Source organism: Antechinus flavipes, chromosome 1 (assembly GCF_016432865.1).
Source record: "Antechinus flavipes isolate AdamAnt ecotype Samford, QLD, Australia chromosome 1, AdamAnt_v2, whole genome shotgun sequence".
NCBI lineage: Eukaryota > Metazoa > Chordata > Mammalia > Dasyuromorphia > Dasyuridae > Antechinus > Antechinus flavipes.
Genome location: NC_067398.1, coordinates 357804694 through 357824601, shown reverse-complemented (window position 1 = coordinate 357824601; position 19908 = coordinate 357804694). Strand labels below are relative to the sequence as shown.

Here is a 19908-nt window from a genome sequence, read left to right as displayed (position 1 = left end):
TAACCACCTACTATATTCAGGACACTGCTAGAAAGTTGAAGTGAAAACAGTCTGTCCTCAAGAAATTTGCATTCTGCTGGGGGGAGGGAAGAATGTAACTAGGCTCATGGGATGAGAGCTTTAAGGCCATCTAATCCACTCCCCTGATTTTACACATAAACTTCAAAAAAGGAGTCCTAAGAACAAATCTTACCGGAGATACTTACTAGTAGTAACCCTGACAGATCACTTAACCTCTCAACTTCAGGCTACTGAGAATAATTATGGTCGATCAGGAAGCTGACTATGGTACTTCAGTAACTTGGCCCATAGTCCAGTAAGTAAAAGTAAAAGTAACCTGGCCAGAATTTGAATTCAAATCTTCTAACCCTGAGTGGAACACTCTTTCCACCACACATGTAAATCCCTAAGAGTATATGGGATAATTTGAATAGGAAATCAAAGAAGGCTTTCTATGGCTTCACCCTGACAAATAGCTAAGGATTCTCAGACCAAGGGTAAGGAGAGATTGTATTCCAAGAAGAGGGAATTTTCAGAGCACAGATACTCAGGAGGGATATGAAATGCTGAGCTTTCTCAGCTGCTGGACTTTAAACTTCTTGAGAGTATAGACTGGCTCTCTGTATTTTATTCTTGCTCCTCCCACCACCCCCAATCACTCCCTTTAATAAGCATGCTATACAGAGGGGACATTTATTCAAATTGAACTAGATTACTCCTAAAGACCCTTTTTATTGTTGTTGTTTGAGTGGTTTTCTTGGCAAAGATACAATAAGTATCTTGCCAAGGAAAGTGCTTTCCTTCTCCAGCTCATTTGACAGATAAGAAAACTGAGGCAAATAGAGTTAAATGCTTTGTCCAGGATCACATAGTTGGTAAATGTCTAAGGCCAGATTTGAACTTAATCTCCTGAGTCCAGGTCAGCATTCTATTCACTGTACCATCTAACTGCTGCCATGAGGACTCTTACATGCCTGAGATTTCTAAATGCCTCTTGCCCACCCTTCTTTTCTCCCTCCAGCAAATGTTTATTGAATGCCAATCATGTGCAAAGTTTTCTGTTCCTCTGTCTCTTTCTTGGTAAAAGAATTGGCATCTTGTCCATTGTGAACACTTAAACGTTTGTTTATTGGATCGAATTGATTGAATGTACTCTAGAAATGGAGCATATCCTTTCCTCAAGCTTCTTTTTATTGTAAAAGGCCATAACTCCATCAATTCCATGGTGAGCTCTAATACAAAAAGAAAACAGAAAACACTTCTTTCCCCTTAGCACTCCTTCTTTATCCTTTCTTCATTTCCTAAAGGGTGGGAAGGGGGGTTGAGGGGAAGAAGACAGAGACATAAAGAGATAGAGTCAGAGACAGAAAGAGACACAGAGAGATAGATAGAGATAGAGACACAGAGACTGACACAGAAAGAGAGACACAGAGAGAGGCAGAATCAGAGACAGAGAAACAAAGAGAGAGATATAGAGAGAGTCAAAGATAGATTGAGAGACACAGAAACAGACACACAGAGAGGCAGAAAGAGAGAGAGACACACAGAAACAGAGATACAGAGAAAAAGTCAGAGACAGAGACAGACAGATGAATACAGAGAGAGAGAGAAAGAGAGACAAAGAACCATATACACACCGAGACAGAGAAACATAGAAAGACAGAGGTAGACCCATAGATAAAGAATCAGAGTAGATGCCTCCTTCCTAAATCCACTTTGCATCAGAAAATATTAGATGTTATAACAATCTTCTTAAAATTAGAGAGGGAGAAATGTTAAGATGTTCCCCACATAGCCCATCTAAAAAATCTCTTCTGAAAATAAGGCCCCCTATTGGGGGTTCTCCCTGTCCAGTTTGAAATATGCCCTTTGGAGTTTGGAACACAAGATAGTACATGTGCAAGTGGGACCTGCTTGCCCTTCCCCCCTCCCTCCCAATCTCTGCTCTGATATGAGAATAGCACTCTGAGTAGAGAACTGAGAAGTGCTTACTGTGCTATTTTGGTAATGTTGGGAGACTTGTAGAGTCTTTGTTCTTCTTGGCTGGTTACATAATTTAATGAAATACAGCTATGCAAAGGCTGAAGTGCTCAAAGTTGGTTCTAAGATGGCTTTCATTCCCCAGTCCCAAAAGTCTCCCCATGTTCTCTTTTTCCTCTGTTCTTTATTTTTTTTCCTTCAGGACATATGCTGGCCCTGCTCAGAGTTGCACATACAGAGGTAGTTGGTTTGTAGCAGCTTCAGGGAATCACCTGCCCAGATGGGACATATTATCAATGACAGCAGGTTCTCTATTGCTGCTAAATCAGCTCAGGGCTGATTTAGTGCTTTATAAAGAAAAATGTGCCATTGAGGGGAAGAGTAGTTGACTTGGAGTGGCTAGTTCTGTGTGTGTATATGTGTGTGTGTTACACTGCTGTATCTGAAGTAGTTGGTTGAAATCATTATGGGATATAAAAGCTAAGGAAAAATTTCACCACATCCCAAGCCTAGAATCAGTCTATTTAAGGTACACAGGATAGCCAAGGAGGGGAAAGGAAATGGGGAAGAGAAGAAATGGACTTTTTACCATTAGAGATCAAGGAAAGACCCTTCTGACATTTTTGGCTTGGGAACTAAATCTTAAACTTACATTGTGATTTAATTTCTAAGCAGGGAAAAATTTATTATGATAGGTCTTAGTCCCAATATCTTTGGGATGAAGAGAAAGATCTGGGAGTGCAGAGGAAAAGATCATATTATTAGTTAGAACAGGGTATTCTCAAACATTTCTAGTCTCAGAATTCCTTTATGTTCTTAAATTATTGAGGACCCCAAAAGAGTTCCCTTTGTTTCTGTAGATTATTTGTTGTTTTCAATTATATAGTCATCTGAATCTTGGCAAAGGTACTAGAGGGGTTTGCCATTTCCTTCTATAGAAGAGGAACTGAGGCAAATAGGGATTAAGTGATTTACTGGGCATCACACACCTAGTAAGTGTCTGAGGTCACATTTTAACTCAGATCTTCTTGACTCCATGTGGGCTATAACTATTAATATTTATTGTATTTATGGGCCTCAGTTTCCTCATCAGAAAAGCAGAGAGGAAAGATTGGACCAGATGGCCTCTAATATCCCCTCCAAATCTTGTATCCAAGAGAGCAACTGTTTCATGGAGTTGGCATTTCAGGAAGTGTAATACAATGGGAAGTGCCAGAAGCCCTGGGTTGATGACCCAAATATAACACTTATCAGCATGTAACTGAATCACTTCACTTTGAAACCTCACTTTCCCTATCACTCAAAAGGAAATATCATTATTTGTACTATCCAGTTTTGTTGTGAAGCAAGTGCTTTGTAAATCTTCAAAACTAAATGAATAGTTAGCTATCATATCAACTTTCAAGCCTGGGATCTGTCCACTAAAATCCTGTATTTCTGGAAGGAATAAGGCTCTCCATAACAAGTACAGATCAAAACTTTTTTTTACAATGTCAGTTTAAAAGCAAAAATGTCATAAAGGATCTTTCATTTATCTAATAGTGAAAAGTCCATTTCTTCTCTTCCTCATTTCCCCTCTCCTCTTGATTAGAATTCACACTTAAGCTACCTAGCCCACCCTAAATAGACTGAATCTAGACATGGGAGGCTGAGATCCTTTCCCTTGGCTTTTACATCCCATTTTCTTTTATCCATAAGCTCCTGCTCTCTTTCTAGGTTGTGGGAAGGGTAAAGAAAAAAATAATGAATTGAGGGTTGGTTTTATTTCTTCAGAACAAAGGCTTGTTCCCCCTCTTCTTCCCCACCCCCACCTCCAGAGAAGGGCACTGAAACCAGGGGTAGGGCAAAAATTACAAAATGGCATCCATAGTATGATCAGTGATCTAGGACCTCATCAGATATAGGTAAAAGACTAAAAAGGGTTTGATTTCCAATCATTTTGTTCATATCAGACATATCTTCCCTCCCCAACAAGTGATTTTAAGACACCTTCATGTCTGTGTGTTTCATAAACAACTTCAAATCATTTAAGAATTTACGTAAAGCTTTCTCCCCATGAGAATGTTATTGAGCACATGCATGCCTCTGTCAAGGGAAATTCCCAAAATGCTAGGCCAAACTTAAGGTAGAAGCTCCAGGGGCTCAGGTTTCAGCACCTTCCTCTCTCCTTAGGCAACTACAAGGAAAAATAGTAATAACTAATATTGATGTAGCATTTACAATGTGCCAGGCACTATGTTTTACAGTCATTTCATTTGATCTTCAAAATAACTCTGGGAGGAAAATATTATTTTCTACATTTTTAAGATGAAGGAACTGAGGCAAACATAGACTGTGTGACTTGCTCAAGATCATACAACTAGTGAGCATCAGTGACTGGAGTCCGACTTTCTGTCTTTAGATCCAGTGCTCTATCTACTTTGTTACCTAGCTGCAGCCCTAACCCTTCCATGAACACTTCCTACTGTACTCTTTATCAGTCACATTTTAGTGGAGTTTCCCTGGCCCTGGACATATTCAGTTATTTCTATATACTACTAAGACTAAAGGAAAAGGGACCACAGAAACATCCTGAAAAGATGGCACTGGATTTGGAGTCAAAAGATTTGAATTCGAATTCTGACTCTGTCACTTACAATCTGTGTGATGCTGAGTCATCACTTCATCTCCCTGAGTCTGAGTTTTCTCACCCATAAAATAAGCAGTTGTATTTGAGGCTCTCTAAAATCTCTTCCAGCTCTCCTAAATCCATTTATGTTTGGAGGGAAGAATAGTCTGGGAAGCTATTGCTCTTCTGTTGATGATATCTAAATGGTGAAGTCATCCTGTTTTATATTCCTGTCCCTAAGTTTATACTTTTATAAAATGCAAGCTGTTGAAGACTAAGATTGGCTACATAGGTATAGATCCTGCCCAAGTTTTTACCATTTTAGTGTTGGAATGAATAGCAAAGAAATATAAGGTCCTATTGAGGTCATCCCTGTATCTTCAACAGAATCCAGCAATTCCTCAGTACTACCCATTTTACAAAAATAGAAACTGAGGGACAGAAAAGCAAAATAAGCTGACACTTAAATTAAGGCTTTGTTAACAGAGAAACCGTGAACTGAACCAAATTTCATAAAGTAGGTGGACTTGATTTTTTTTTAAAACTATTTTCTGTACTTTCCAAGACTGGAGAGGCAGCAAGTGCAGCCCAAGTCTTTCAAGACCTCTAAGATACTTTTTTTTAATGCATTGTTTCTTCCAAAGGAACCTTTATTAAAATGGAGCTGTCCCCCCCTAACAATGTAACACATTAACCCAATATGATAAATCGATCAAGTTATCACCCTGGAAAGCAAAAAGTTGGGGATCCTGGGAGAATGGGCTCAAAGTGTTTGCTGTTTAGTGAAGAAAGGAGAGAAGAGCAAAGTCCTAAGGAGAAAATACTGCTGGGTACCTGGGCTGTATAATGCAAAGAGCCTGGAAATTGTGGGGAAAAGTTAACCAAGAAGCAAGAGATATGGCTTAAAAGATCAGGAGCAGGAAAAGAAATCAACTTGGTTTAACAAGCCAACTAGGGGCTGGCCCTGAATGTGGCCTTTTATGGGCTGGACTAGATGACCTTAAGCGTTCTTTCATAGCTAAGATTACGCATGATTTTAAGCCATGAGACGAATGACTCAAGAGTCCTGAGAACAGGTCTGTAAGTTTTCAGGATTCTTCAGGAGAAGGCTGTCTGGAAGATGTCTGTGAAATGTCATAGCCTCAGAAGGAGACATCACTTCTGATGAAAGTAAACAAGAGGGTAATCTGGGGAAGTCTGGAAGGTCAGAGGAAGCAATCTGAAATTTAGATGCCTCAATGCAGGGGAACAAAATAGAACTGTGGAGATCCCAGGAAGAAAACAGCTCATATCATCCAGTCTCCTTAATCAACTGCCATGTAGGAGAAGAGAGGGAGGGCTTGAGAAAAAAAAAATTGTTATTGGCATTCCCAATGAGCAAGTTGATCTAGTCTTGCTGGAAACATAATGAAAAAACAAACTCAGAAATGAAGGACATTTCTGTTTTTAGGTTTGGATTTTTCTGCTTATGCTAAGCAATTTGTGAAGTCCTCTGGGAATTTTATACCCATTTTCCTTGCTGATCAAGATGCAAATCCAGTTGAACTTAAGACCCTTCTAGGATAGTAAAGAAAATCCTTCATGTTGGAAATAGAAATTTCTCTCTCAGAATAGTGCCACCTGCTGCTATCCTCCCACTAAAACACTAGGTTTAAGAGAGAAAGGAGGAAGCATTAGTAGAAAGAATTTTGGATCTACAGTTAGAAGACCTGGCCTTAAATCTTGTTACTTATTACTTATCTTTATCTTTACAACTTCTATGGGCCTCTGTTCCTCATCTGTAGAATGATAGAATTGGATTAGCCCACAGAGATGTATTTCTTCCTATTAGTCCCTGGAGAGCCAAAGGCACACATCTAATGAGTACCTTTAGAACAAACATTCTCTTTTTTTGTTTTTGTAGCTTCAGTACCTAGGTCAGTGCCTGGCACATAGGTGATTGTCTCTTGAATGTTGATCCTCCACAACATTCTAAAATGATAAACTCTATTCAGATAAGCTATCTAGGGTGGCAAAAGGCTCTGCATAGACCCCATATAAAAGGAGGAACTTGAAGGCAAGGGCTTTAGGAAGAGATAAGGGACAAAGAGAGCTAAAAAGGGTTAGATAGGTGAGAATTCATTCTGGAGTTCCTGCAAGTCAACATAAGATAAAATTTCCAATTAGAGTTGTCCAAAAGGAGAAAGGGCTATTTTGATTAGGTAATGAGTTCCCCCTCACTGGAGATCTCCAAGTAAAAATTGGACCACTAATCATGAAAGATGTTACATATAAGATCCATAGGAAGATATTGAGCTAAATATTTTCCAGTTTTGAGATTTGAAATGTCAAAGCAAATCCAATTGGGAACAGAGAAATAATAAGAGTCAACCAGTCATGCAGTAGTACAGGAAAGGGGCCCTCTGGGTCCTGATCCCATGTGATTGTGTGCAATTGATTTTATCAAGAACACTATAGCGAGTGATTCCCCCATCATCCTTAGGGAGTGTGTGCTTCCTAAGCCCCTGACTGCAAGGCAGAACTCTAGGGACTACAGCAAGCAGCTGAATTCTATATTTCTCATAGATCAGTGTGTACAAGATACTGAGCTGTAAGAATTCCAAAGAATAAGATATGAAGTCTGCTCTCCATAAGATTGACGTTTAGCTGGTGATATTTGATGAATATATATGAAAAGACAACTCACAGCCCAAAGTAATATATTCTAAGTGAGCATTTATCGAAGCATCCAGTGGAGAATGAAGGAGGTGCTCTACTCTGGACAACCCACATCTGAAAGACTGAGTGCAGTTTTTGGCATAGAATTTAGAGAAGGACATTGGAGCAAAGGAAAGCAACTAATACTGGGAGAGGACTAGGAAACGTGTCATCCAAGGACAGTAAAGGAACTGGGAATGTTTAGCTTGGAGAGGAGATGACTGATGGAAAACATGTCAACTGTCCTGGATTTTGAAGGATTGTCAGGAAGAGAAATTTGAGTCATTGTGGTTGACTCCCATTGGTAGCACTAAGAGTCATGGATGGTGGAAGGTACAAAAAGGCAGATTTAGGCTTCCCTTAAAGAAATGTTTCCAGGAGTCACAAGGGCTAAATAGAGAGTTTTTATTTCTTTCTAATAAAGACTTTAAACGGACTGAATGAGCATTTGTAGGATGTGTTATAATGAGAATTCCTGACTGAATCGGGTCTGGACAGGGAGGCTTATGAGGTCCCTCCACATCCTGAGATTCTGTGATTCTAAGTATCAAACAAGTCATGCATACAATTACAGGGATGGGTGGTAGAAAGTCCCCCATTTGATTCTGGGGCAGGGTTGGAAATCATGTATTAAATAGTAATTGGGATAAGCCTGGAGGGCATTCCAGGAAGGCAGTAGCATTGTCCAAGGTGCAGAGAGAAGACTGCATAAAGTATGTTCAGTGAACAGTCAGCCAGCTAGCATTTATTAAGCACCTGTGCTAAGCACTGTGGATACAAAGAAAAGCAAAATTCTTAAGGTTTTGAGTCTATGGAAGTCTAATGGAAAAAATAATATGCAAACAAGTATCAACAAACAAGATATGTACAGGATAAATTGGGGATAATTTCAGAGGGAAAGCACTAAGACTGAGGAGTTCTGGGAAAGTTTTTGAAGAAAGAAAGTAGGCTTTAGCTGAGACTCAAGGAAAACAAGAATAAGATTATATGGTTGGTCTAAGATGTGTTAAGAACCAAATGTAGCATAGAGTCACACATCCACAAAAAACGGAATGTTTTATCCCAAAGAGAGGGAGGAAGGAATCTCCAGGTTAAGTTTGTTTGTTTTTTTATGTATAATATTGTCTTTCAGTTATATGCAGACACATTATCTGTACTTCACCCCATCTGCTGGTTATGTGGCTTTGGACTGGCTTGTAACACTGTTGCTTTCTGGAGTTATCTGTTATTGATACTATTTCTGAGCTATCTCCCTTTTCTGTAGCTTTTATTTCAGTAATTCTCCTGCCACTTCTTACAGCCCAGCAGGTAGATGTGGGAAGAGAACAAGTTTTAAGTTTCTCTCCTTTTGAACCGAGCAAAATTCAATAATTTGAAAAACATTTTTTTCCTTGTTTCCTGGTACATACAAGGTGCTGGGCTCATTGTCTCTGGTAACAAATAAATAAAAAATCACCAATCTTTGAAAATAGGGACTTTATAGTTCATTGGGAAGAGGGCTTATGGAAAGGGTATAAGGACTATACAAAATTCAGGGTGATACAAAGTGAAATGTAATCAGGATTAAAAAGAAACTGAGCCAAAGTGCTCCAGGAAAATCTTCAAAAGAAGAATTTATTTTCATCTGGAGAAAGATGGGGGGTAAGAAATTAGGGAAAGTTTTTTGGAAAGATTTGGACTTGAGTTAGGTCCCTGAAAGGATTTCAACAGACCAAGACAAAGAGGAAGAATGAGGGGATCATTCATAAGTACATAACCATGAGAAAGAGAAGGACAAGATTGGGGAACAGCTGCTAGTCTTCTGTATGTGTGTCTGGTACACCTTTCACAGCTCTGTCACCTAGAAAGTAAGCAGAATATGTGAAACAGAACAGTGTGATCCTGGAAAATAAAATATGTGAAAGGTAGTAGTGTGACTGGAAAGGAAGTCAAATTGTGAAGGACCTCATATTCAAGGATAAGGAGTCTGTATTTAGGTAATGGGGAGGCATGGAAAGTCTTTAAGTAGGGGAGTGACAAGTCAGACCTGGGCCTTAACAATTTAATTGCCTCAGTTATGAGAAGAAGAGTTACTAGAGACAGATACCAATTAAGAGCAAGAGAAAGGCCTAAATTACAACTTTTCTCCATTGAGAGGCAGAATCAGCAGGAATTGAAACACTTAATTACCTTTCCTGCCAAGAACAACGCTTAAAGAATTAAGTCATCTCTGGTTAGGTTGATGATTCCCATTCCTAAGACAGAAGCTGATGGAAAAGCAAGGCAGATTTCTAGCTTTTCCTGATTTGGGGGTCTTCCCAAAGGTGGCTTTATTAACAGGTTAGGGCAGAAAGGGCACACGCTGTCAGCCAGGGGATAGAGATTTTAGGTCTGACTGTCAATAATTAGCTATTGCTAGATAGTGCTTTGTTTAGGCAAAGGCTTTACCTCACTCAGCCTCAATTCATTCCTCTGTCAAATGAGGTGTTGGATTAGGTGATCTCAAAGGTCTTTACTTACTCTCTCCTGATTTTTAAAAGTTCTTTCATTTTTGAGTCTGATAAATGTTTGGTAAAATTGTTGGAGATAGCAGTGAGTTGTAATGAAATGAATCTTAGAATCAAAGGCTCTTCTTGATGGAGCTCTGATGTGTGCTAAGCATGTATCTGTTGTATTACTTTCAGTCTTCCTTTCTTCATTTGCTAAATGGGATGATAATACTTGAACAACATACGTCAAAGGGTTGTTTTGAACAATTGTGAGACATTTAAGTGCCTACCATGTGCAAAGAAAACACTGAAAGGTGCTAGTAATATAAAGATAGATACAACAGAGGCATGCCCTCATGGAGTTTATTCTCTAATGGGAGTAAAGATGTACAAAGGGGAGAAAGATGGATACACGCAGACAACATGCTATGAGATATTTGAGGAGGAAGAGAACACTGGCTCTTGAGTTTGAGGACTTGGGTTCAAAAGCCACTTCTGAAACTCACTACCAGTATGCCCCTGGGAAAAACTTCACTTCACTTAGATCTGAGTTTCCTCATTTGTAAATTGAAGAGGTTGGATATAACAGTCTCTTCTAGCTCTAAATCTGTATCCACTAGATATTCACTAGTATAGGGAAGAGAGGAGAGTAGAACTGTAGGTTTGAATCAAGGAAGGTTAAATGAATGAAGTATCACTCAAGTGAATCCTTAAAAAAAAAAGAGGTACATCAAGGGGTGTAGGTGGGTGAGTGGGTGGGTAGGATGTGTAGGTAAAAGTAGTGGAGCTTAATGGGAGTTGGTTCATTCTAGGCATGACAGGAGAGAGGAAAAAAAAATACTTGGAATATATAGTCTAGTTTTGGCTCAATGTAGAACCCTGAAGAAAATAGATAATGAGAAGGCTAGAATGAAGTCAACCCACAGAACTTTCAAAGCTAGGATAGTCAGTTTTTACTTTTATTTGATAAACAATGGAGAGTCACTAAAGGTTCTTGACTAAAGGAATTATACGTATATGTAAATAGGAATCAGTATGGAATTTTTAAAAAAAGAACTGTATTTGAAATCAAAGGAGCTGGTTTTAGATCCATGGCTCTTGGCAAATCATTCCCTTTCCCTGGACCCCAATTTCCTCAACTATAAAATGTGAGGGTTGAACCAGCTCACTTTTAAGGTTGCTTCTAGCTCTGTATCCTAATTAACAATGACAACAATAATGCTACAGCATGGGTCCTACGTGACTCCAGAACCCCTCATTTGCCCCAGTTTAGGATGAAGTATTTTGGATTATTGTTGTTGTCACTCAGTTGTTTTTAGTTATATCTGACTCTTTATGACCTATTTGGAGTTTTCTTGGGAAAGAAACTGGAGTGGTTTTCTGTTTTCTCCTCTAGTCCATTTTACAGATGAATAAGCTGAGACTTAAGTGACTTGCCCAAGATCACACAGCTTATAACTATCTAAGCTCAGATTTGAACTCAGAAAATAAGTACAGGATGGGCTAAAACAGCCAAGTAAATAGCAGATAATTAAGCAATGGACTTATCCTCAGTTCTCAATGTATAAATAAGAATAATTTTTCATAGACTCCCATGCTAGTGAGGAGAAATCAAAATTCCCTAGACAATCTCCCAGACTGGGACACTTCTGAAATCTCTGTGTCCCAGAAATTTGCTGAGTTTTACTGCTTCCTGCTCTACCTGATATGGCTCTTTTGGAATGGTCCTAGAAGGTCTCATGCCATTGCCACTTTCCTCTACCTTCAAAGCATTCATCTGCTGATGCTCTATTCTCTTCCATCATCATCTATATCTGAATCCACTTGCTGCTTTTCTGCTAGAGTCATCTGTAAAGAACTCTCACTGGTCACTCATGATGTTACTGCTTCCTCTCTAAGTAGGAAAGAGAGTGTTATTCCTCTCTTGAAACTGGCCTAGGTCAATATGCTTGTGTGCTAATCAATATGTTTTCAATTCTTTTGTTAAAAAGGCCATATCACACCTGACTGACACAAAAGACTCACTCATGCAGTTGTCAAGACCTGTCAAGGCTTGTAGAAACCTGCCATGGCTGTCAAGATCTTTTCTTTATATTGATTCATAACCCCCTCACTGGGTTATTTCAGTGAATTTCTTTCATCTCCCATCATGCCCCTGACAGTCATCCATATAGTCCATGTAAATTGTCTTGAAATTTCAATGTCTCAGTCAAAGTAACAGGATGAGGTGAAAAGGTACACTTGGTGACTTTTATCCTATCTTTCTGTCACTATGATAAAGATCTTTGTCCCCTTCAGATTGTTTTTGCCATTGTTTTACTGTTGATTATTATTTTGTGAAAAATCTCTAGAATGTGTTCATCCAATATTCATATGAATATTCAAACTTGAAATTCAAACAGTGGATTTTTTAAAAATTATTTGCTTTTAGTATCTTCTCATGCTCCTTAAGAAAATTAAGAGCTAGCTGCTGTTTTACTTGATTATTTCTCTAGTTGCATTTCTCATAATGATACTGCTACTCATTCCATTTTAGTGGAAGGAGACTGAAAATTTAGAGGTAAAAGAGTTCATCAAAGTGGTCTCTATGCAACTTCTATCCAATTATCAGAATTTATTTTAATAGGTCCCTGAAAGGTAAACACATGGTGATTATCCAACAAAATGCTGCATTATTCTGTTTCCTTCCTGTGTCCTAAATACATATTCACTTTTCCCTGGTGCTTGGTGCATGTGCTTTCTCCCTACTTCCATGGGTTTATTAGCCCCAGGACAGCTGCTCATATTTTAGAAGCTATGACCTTTGTTGTTATTTTATACATCTCTGTTTGTCCAGATAGCCTTCCACAGATTTTTTTCCTTTTGGCTATTGAATCTGTCATTTGAGCGAGTTGCCACGAGGGGGATGATAGTGGTGACTTCATCTTTGTGTGATGGGCTGAACAACTGTGTTCCCTTAAGAAATAGTTAACAGCCAGAGACTGTAACTCACTGCAGAAGCAAAAGAATGCTCAGTGTACTCAGCCTAAGTGTATCATGGGGAGATCTTTGCTGTGGCTTGCTGAGCAGAGAATGTCGTTTGTTGTAGTTACAACAGGATTTTCTCAATTTAATGGATAAAATCCTGGGCCAGGAGTCAGAAAAAAATGAATTCAAATACAGCCTCTTAAATTTATTAGCTCTGTAACCTTGAACAGATAATCTAAACTTGGCTACCTCAGTTTCCTCCTCTGTTAAATGGGATAATAATAGCACCTATTTCCCCAGGTTGTTGTTAGCATAAAATAAGATATTTGTAATGTGCTTTGAACTCTTAAAATATTATGCAAATGCTACTATTAATAATAATAATCATTTGGCAAATATATTTGTACTATCTAAATAGAAAGCTACTAAAAGACATATGTAACTAGATCTCAGTCTAGAGGAAATAATTTCTTCAGGTACTCAAATATTTGCAAAAGAAGAAAGGTGAGTAAAAGCGTAGCAAAAAAGCTGGGATGTAACTCTTTTGACTTCTGTCTGCAGTGAGTTACTTTTTACCCTTTTTCTGAGCAACTGTACTGATATGTGTGTGTTTGAAGAACATAACTAATGAATTTCCAAAAGGTCAGAGCTGATGGTTCCCACCTACAGCTTTGCTCATGTTAACCTTCAGAGAACAGGAATTTACATAAAAGGCTTACCATTTGATGGTCTTATCAAATCAATCAATCTTTCCTCTCTTCCAGGAGAAGAGCTGTGAAACAGGCAACAGAGTTAGCCAGACTGCCTGCTCTATACCAGAAACCCCACTAGTGAGCAGTGTTTGAACCTGCTCAACGGATCAAATAACATTTGGGCTGATTAACAAAAGACATGCAAGTGGGAAGGTGTCAGAAGTCAGAGTGTGGAAATTTACCCAGGGTTGCTACTCTGGGGAAGCTCAGTCTGAAAGATGCTGCAGTTAGGAGAGTCTTGGATCTAATTGGATATGGAACTGGGAACCAGGCAGATAACAGTAAGTATGAAGACGTGAGAGAGGGAGCTGCCCAAAGTGCCCCCATCTGAAGCTGAATGTTACAGGACCTGCCCAGCATTTGGTCTATGACTTCTAGTGTGAACTACAGCCTGGGCTTTCTGCAGCATTTTCCCCTGAAGCCATTCTGCCAGCTTTGAATTTGGACCCTTGGGTGGAAGCCCCAAGGACTGGATGTGCCAGTCAATTCCTTGAATTTTGGGGGCATGGGAAAAAGCCGCTGAGTAGATGGTGACTGAGTTATCACTAAGCTTTTGAAAACCTAAAGTGTCACCAAAACAGTTCCTGAATTGCAGAGCAGAGGACCCTCTTCTGGACTCTTAATTTGTAATTTTCAAAGGATTTGAAAGGAAACTCTTACTTCAAAGACCAGAGTTAAAGGGGTCCCAACTAAATGATGGTAAGCTTTATGGATGGATGCTCATCATTAAAAATACATTGGTACTTTCCACCTAGATGCTCTGTTTCAAAGGATTTTGAACCACTTGGACACAAAGAGGGCTGAGAGTGAGGAAAAGTCTTCTCCTTGACCCTATTTGAGACTACCTTCCCTGGCACATATATCGCTATTGAATCTGGGTGTTGGAGGTCAGCAAGTCAGCAGGACAGAACCTCCCTCCAGGCGCTTGGCTTGCTGGGATGAGCAGTGTTAGGATAGAAGCTGACTTGTCTTGCTCCTTCCCTCCTCTCACACAAGTAGCCCCACAGTGCTGAGCTGAGGATGGCTGAGAAGGGTGACTGCATTGCCAACATGTATGGCTATGACCTCGGCGGGCGCTTTGTTGACTTCCGACCCCTGGGATTTGGCGTCAATGGCTTAGTGCTTTCGGCCACCGACAGCCAAACCTGCCGGAAGGTGGCGGTGAAAAAGATCGCCATGAGCGATGCTCAGAGCATGAAACATGCTTTACGGGAAATTAAGATCATCCGCCGCCTGGACCACGACAACATCGTGAAGGTGTACGAGGTCCTGGGACCCAAGGGGGCTGACCTTCAGGGGGAGCTTTTTAAGTTCAACATGGCCTACATTGTCCAGGAGTACATGGAGACAGACTTAGCTCGCTTGCTGGAGCAGGGCACACTGACCGAGGAACATGCCAAATTGTTCATGTACCAGCTGCTTCGCGGGCTCAAGTATATCCACTCCGCCAACGTGTTACACAGGGACCTGAAACCAGCCAACATCTTCATCAGCACCGAAGACCTCGTGCTGAAGATCGGGGACTTCGGACTGGCAAGGATTGTGGATCAGCATTATTCGCACAAGGTACCTCTGGCTGGGCTGGACACTGGGGCTGGGGGAGAGGGACTGGGGCAGAGTGGGGAATGGCATGGGAATGTTCCTAAGTGTCAGGGTGGGTGGGTTCTCGAGCACTTCACACTCATGTCATTCTCTGTAGCTCAGCCAGCTCTTCCCAACATCGGGGGGACTGGATCCAACCTTTGTTAGAAGAGAGTACTGGACTTCCAAGGCAAGGGACCTTTTGCTTTGCTAATAGCTCACTGTGTGACCTCATGCATTCTCAGCTCAGCTGCCTTACCTTTTAAAAGGAGGATTGGGAGAAAGATAATTTCTGGGCTCCTTTCTGGACATGCTATGATGCTAAAATCATGATGCTTATCTCTCTCATTCCAGAACATCAGGGACCCTTAATGCAACCTTCTTGGAGCCTCTGAAATCATCCCAAGAGAGCAGGCTGTTCTTGACTAAAGGGGATTTCAAGAGGTCATCTGGTCCAGGCAGCTTGTTTTTCAGGCAGATAGATGTCTGAATAATATAGAAAGATGGCTCTGTTTTCTTTTTCTTGATTTTGGTCCTAGAAGTCTGAATGATTAGAAGGATTTAGGTTTGTCTATTGACATGGATTCAAGTCTTGATTGTCCCACTAATAACTAGGATGACCTTGAGTTAGTAATTCTCTAGTAATTTCTCTTCTATAAAATGAATTAAACAAGATCAGGGTCTCTTAATCTATTTGTGGGTCATGAAAGTCTTGGAAAGATTATGGACATCTTATCAGATTCATGTTTTTAAATGTTTAGAATAAAATATATAAGATTACAAAGTGAAATACAGTTGTCAAAATATATGAGCCCTAAATGAGATGATTTCAAAGGTCTCTTCCAGTTCTAATTTTCTATGACTCTAGAATGAAACCCACAGGTAATTCCATAACCTTGTATTAAACAGACCTTTTCACCAATGTAATCAAATTCAGTTCTACAAGGTGTTTTTAAAGCACTTATTATGTGCATTGTGTTGGAAAACAAAGATTAAAAGTAATACATCCCCTGCCCTCTGAGCTTAGGGTTTTGTTGCAATTGAATTAACTCTTTCTGTTCCTGGATGTACTCTCTCAAAATGAGGCTCATTCTCATGACCAGGTGAAGAGAAGGAAAAGCAAAGGAAGTAAAGAGGAAGAACCTGGCACAAGACTCATTCTCAAGCTGAATGAATACTCAGCCCCTGAAAGGTAGTAAGTTAACTTTCAGGGATTCTCAGGTAGATTTATGGAAGGGACCTTAGAGATTACTTTAGGTGCTGGAATCCTAGACAGGTCACAGTTAAAGACAGAAAGGGGACTGGGACCCAGGACTCTTGGCTTTTCACCCAGTTCTCTTTTTGTTGGGCTATATGCCATTTATTTCCTAGGGTTCTTTGCCAAAAGCTAGCTCTTTCCCATTCCTGCCCCCATTCCCAACTAGTCTTCTGGTACTCAAGACATTTGAATCCCTTAATCCATCTTCATTTGGAGGATCTCAAGGACCCAGAGTCCTACTGTTAGTCTGAACATATTGGATGAGAGACTATCTCTTCTTCCTCAGCCTAGCCAGTGGTCATCCTTGTCTAAGAACCAAAGCCTCCTGAAAGAACCTGGTCTCCTAGGTTGCACCAATCCAAATGACTTCAAATCTTGAGGTTCTGTCATTCTTATAATTTTCTTAACCATACCTGGGTCCTTTTAAAATTCCTTTCTTCCTATGTGGCCGGATTATTTGTTCAAACTGCTAGCACATTCTTCGGGAATATTGTCAAAATGCTGAAACACACACATCCATCAAAAAACCTCCATCTGTTTTCATCTTGCTGCCTTTTAATGCTTTCTACCCCCTCTCACTTTCTTGCGACACCAACTCTAGAGCATCAGCCTTAAAATGTTCAAGTTCCAGATAAGTTTGTTCCAAGCACAGAGACCAAGGGAATTTCTCCCCCTCTTGTGCCTGGCATGCACTAGCTCATTATATCTTGGATCTGCTCAATATAAACCATTACAGGCATTGGAGCAATAGCCTTGGACAAGTCTGGAATTCAGGAGTTCTAAGTTTTTATTTCATCACTAATTTCATCACTCAACAAGCCGTGAGATTTCAGTTTCCCTCTTAGTTTCAATTTCCACACTTGTCAGGGGAGAATCATAATCCCTGACCTACCTATTTCATGATTGTTCTAAGAACCAAATGTAATCATGGATGGGAAAATTTTTTTGCTATGTAATCTGTCTCCTGACAGAAAAGTGATGGAATAAAAGGGAAAATAAGGTGCATGCTCTCATACGTGGCTAATGTGGGATTTTTTTTTTTTTTTGCTTGACTATAATAATAATAACAATAACTAATATTTATAGAACACTTACCAGGTACTGTGCTAAGAGCTTTATAATTATCTCATTTAATCCTCACAACAACTCCAGGAGGTAGATGTTATTATTATCTCCACTTTACAGACAAGGAAACTGAGGGAGATAAAGCTTAAGTGATTTGCTCAGGATCACATAGCTAGTAAATATCTGAGGCTACATTTGAACTCACATCTTTCCATTTCCAGTACTCTATCCATTGTGCCTCCCTATTGCCTATTTGTTGTAAACCTTTTGTTTCCCTTTCCCCACATGATCCCTCCCAGGAGGAGGATGGGGAGGAAGAGAAAATAAATGCCATAAAAATGAACAAAAGAAAATGATACAGAATATTCTAAGAGTCTCAAGTGCAGTTTTAAGCTCTTGAAAATAAAAATTTCTAGGTTCCCTTCTTGAGACCTCTTTCTTAAAGTTGTCAGAGCTTAAAAACTGCACTTAAATTTTTGGAACACCCTGTATCATAGTGTAAAGGGTTATTTTGATTGCTTTGGTGCAGACTTTCTTTAAGAAAAAAACAAGGTTTTTTTTTTCCCTTTCTTCAGTCTCTAACAAGGGATTTTTTTCCCCTTCAGACTGTGAAGGTTTTTGACAGCTACATGGTCCTTGTAACTTATTCCTCATTTACTTTCTTGGATAAAATTAGCTTTACCAAGCAGAAGAGGGAGCCAGGGACATGACCTGGAAGTATTCTGACTCTGCCTAATTCTGGGTCGAGAACCCTCAGCTTCTGCCTTTTCCATGATCCCCTCAAAACAAGAATAATAAGTAACACTTTATGTTTTTATTGTTAAGGTAATTGGGGTTAAGTGACTGCCCAGGTCACAAGAGTATTAAGTACATGAACCACATTTTAAACTCAGGTTCTTCCTGACTCCAGGGCCAGAGCTTTATCCACTGTGCCATCTAACTCCCTGTTGATGTTTTTAATTAGCCTTTCCCCTCCTATATTGAACCTCCAAGGCAGAGAATATTATCTCTATTTTACAGATAAGAAACTGAGTCTTAGAAAGAAGTGATTTCTCTGATTAACAGAGGTAGCACTCCAGACCAGATCTCCCCACTCCTGTCTGGATTCCTTTGACTCCATGTGTCATATATAGGAGGGAAAGACTGGCATAGCAGGGTTAGGAAATGTGTGCCTCTTTGAGAAGAGTTTTGTTTTTCTTCAAGGCTTCTCTGTCCCTCACCCAATAAATGATGACAGTTTTAATTGTGTGCATCTGCTCTTGGAAGAGACTTCATGTGACTCTGATACCCCAGGGACTCAGAGCTTCCCTGTTGAGGCTGGTCTTCCTGTCCTCATTTTTGAGAGAACATCAGGTCCTTGGCCCCAGCTCCCTCAGCAGGTTATTGGTCTTGGGGAGATCTCAGCCCAGAGATACAGGATGCCCAGGGGACCATCGCAATGTGCCATGCTGCCTCCCTGGAACTGAGGGGTTTGCTTGAGTCTGAAGGAAAAAGTCAGGCAAAGGAAGCCCATATCTTCAGGGAAATCAGTCATCGGTATGGTGGGAGTGTGGAGGTCAGTTTGCTCATATGGCAAGGTAGCACGGGCACTGGATTTGGAATCTGGAAGATTCACCTACTTACTCATTGGTTATGGTCCCCAGGCAAGTTATTACATCTCTGCCTCAGTTTCTTCATCTGTAAACTGGGGAATAATAATACCTATAGTATGCCTTTCAATGTGAGAATATATACCAAGGTTTTATAAACCTTAAAATGTGATTGTGTTCATTTATTATTCTGTGCCACTGTCACTTTATAGATTTATGATCATAACAGTTGTAAGGAATTTAGGAGCCAATTCTATCTTCATTTTACATATGGGAAAACTGAGGCATGGAGAGAAGTGATTTTCCATAGGTCATGCAGTTAATGTATACTACAATCTAGTTGAGAAACCAGGTGTTCTGACTCCCTGAGCAGTACAGAACTTCTAGTCTATTCAGCACATAGTCTACATGAATTTTCTCATGTCTTAAATGTTGATAATATTCTCAAGTATAATTCCTGGCACATAGTAGGAACTAAGTACATTTTTTTTCATTCATTTCCTGCTTTATTTACTTCTTTAAGTGATTCAGAGAATCAAATATAATAATGGATGTGAAAATAGAATACTGTATGGGTCTGAAGATATACCCTTATATTTAATTCAACAATGGTGATTTAGTAACTACTATATTCAGTCATAACTGTGATCTTCAGTTTGGGTTGGTCCTTGTTGACTTCTCTTCCAGATTCAGAAATTGCCTCTCGGCTTTAATGCAGAATTTATTAGAAACTTGTCTTCCAAGTTGGGAATTACAAATTGAGGATGGACTTGAGGAGGATTGAACTTTTTTTTTTGAATCACCCAGATTGACCTGATGCTCTGAAGGATTGATCTGATCCTTCCTTTGCCCTGGTTGCTCCCTTTAAGAATACCTTTCTGCCCTGACAGATACGCTAATAGATTCCCTCCTCTTTGTGGCAGCGAAGAGGCATCTGAAGGAT

At 39.8% G+C, this 19908-nt stretch overlaps 1 protein-coding gene across 3 annotated transcripts in view; it reads left to right on the top strand.

The window, feature by feature from the left end:
• MAPK4 (mitogen-activated protein kinase 4) overlaps positions 1-19908 on the top strand; it is a 209718-nt gene that overhangs the window by 132496 nt on the left and 57314 nt on the right. For all 3 annotated transcript variants that reach the window (XM_051969620.1, XM_051969621.1, XM_051969622.1), the window contains one exon: positions 13485-15038. In XM_051969620.1, coding sequence (XP_051825580.1) covers positions 14493-15038 — 546 coding nt within the window. In that variant the 5' untranslated portion in view covers positions 13485-14492. The remainder of the gene's footprint in view (positions 1-13484; positions 15039-19908) is intronic.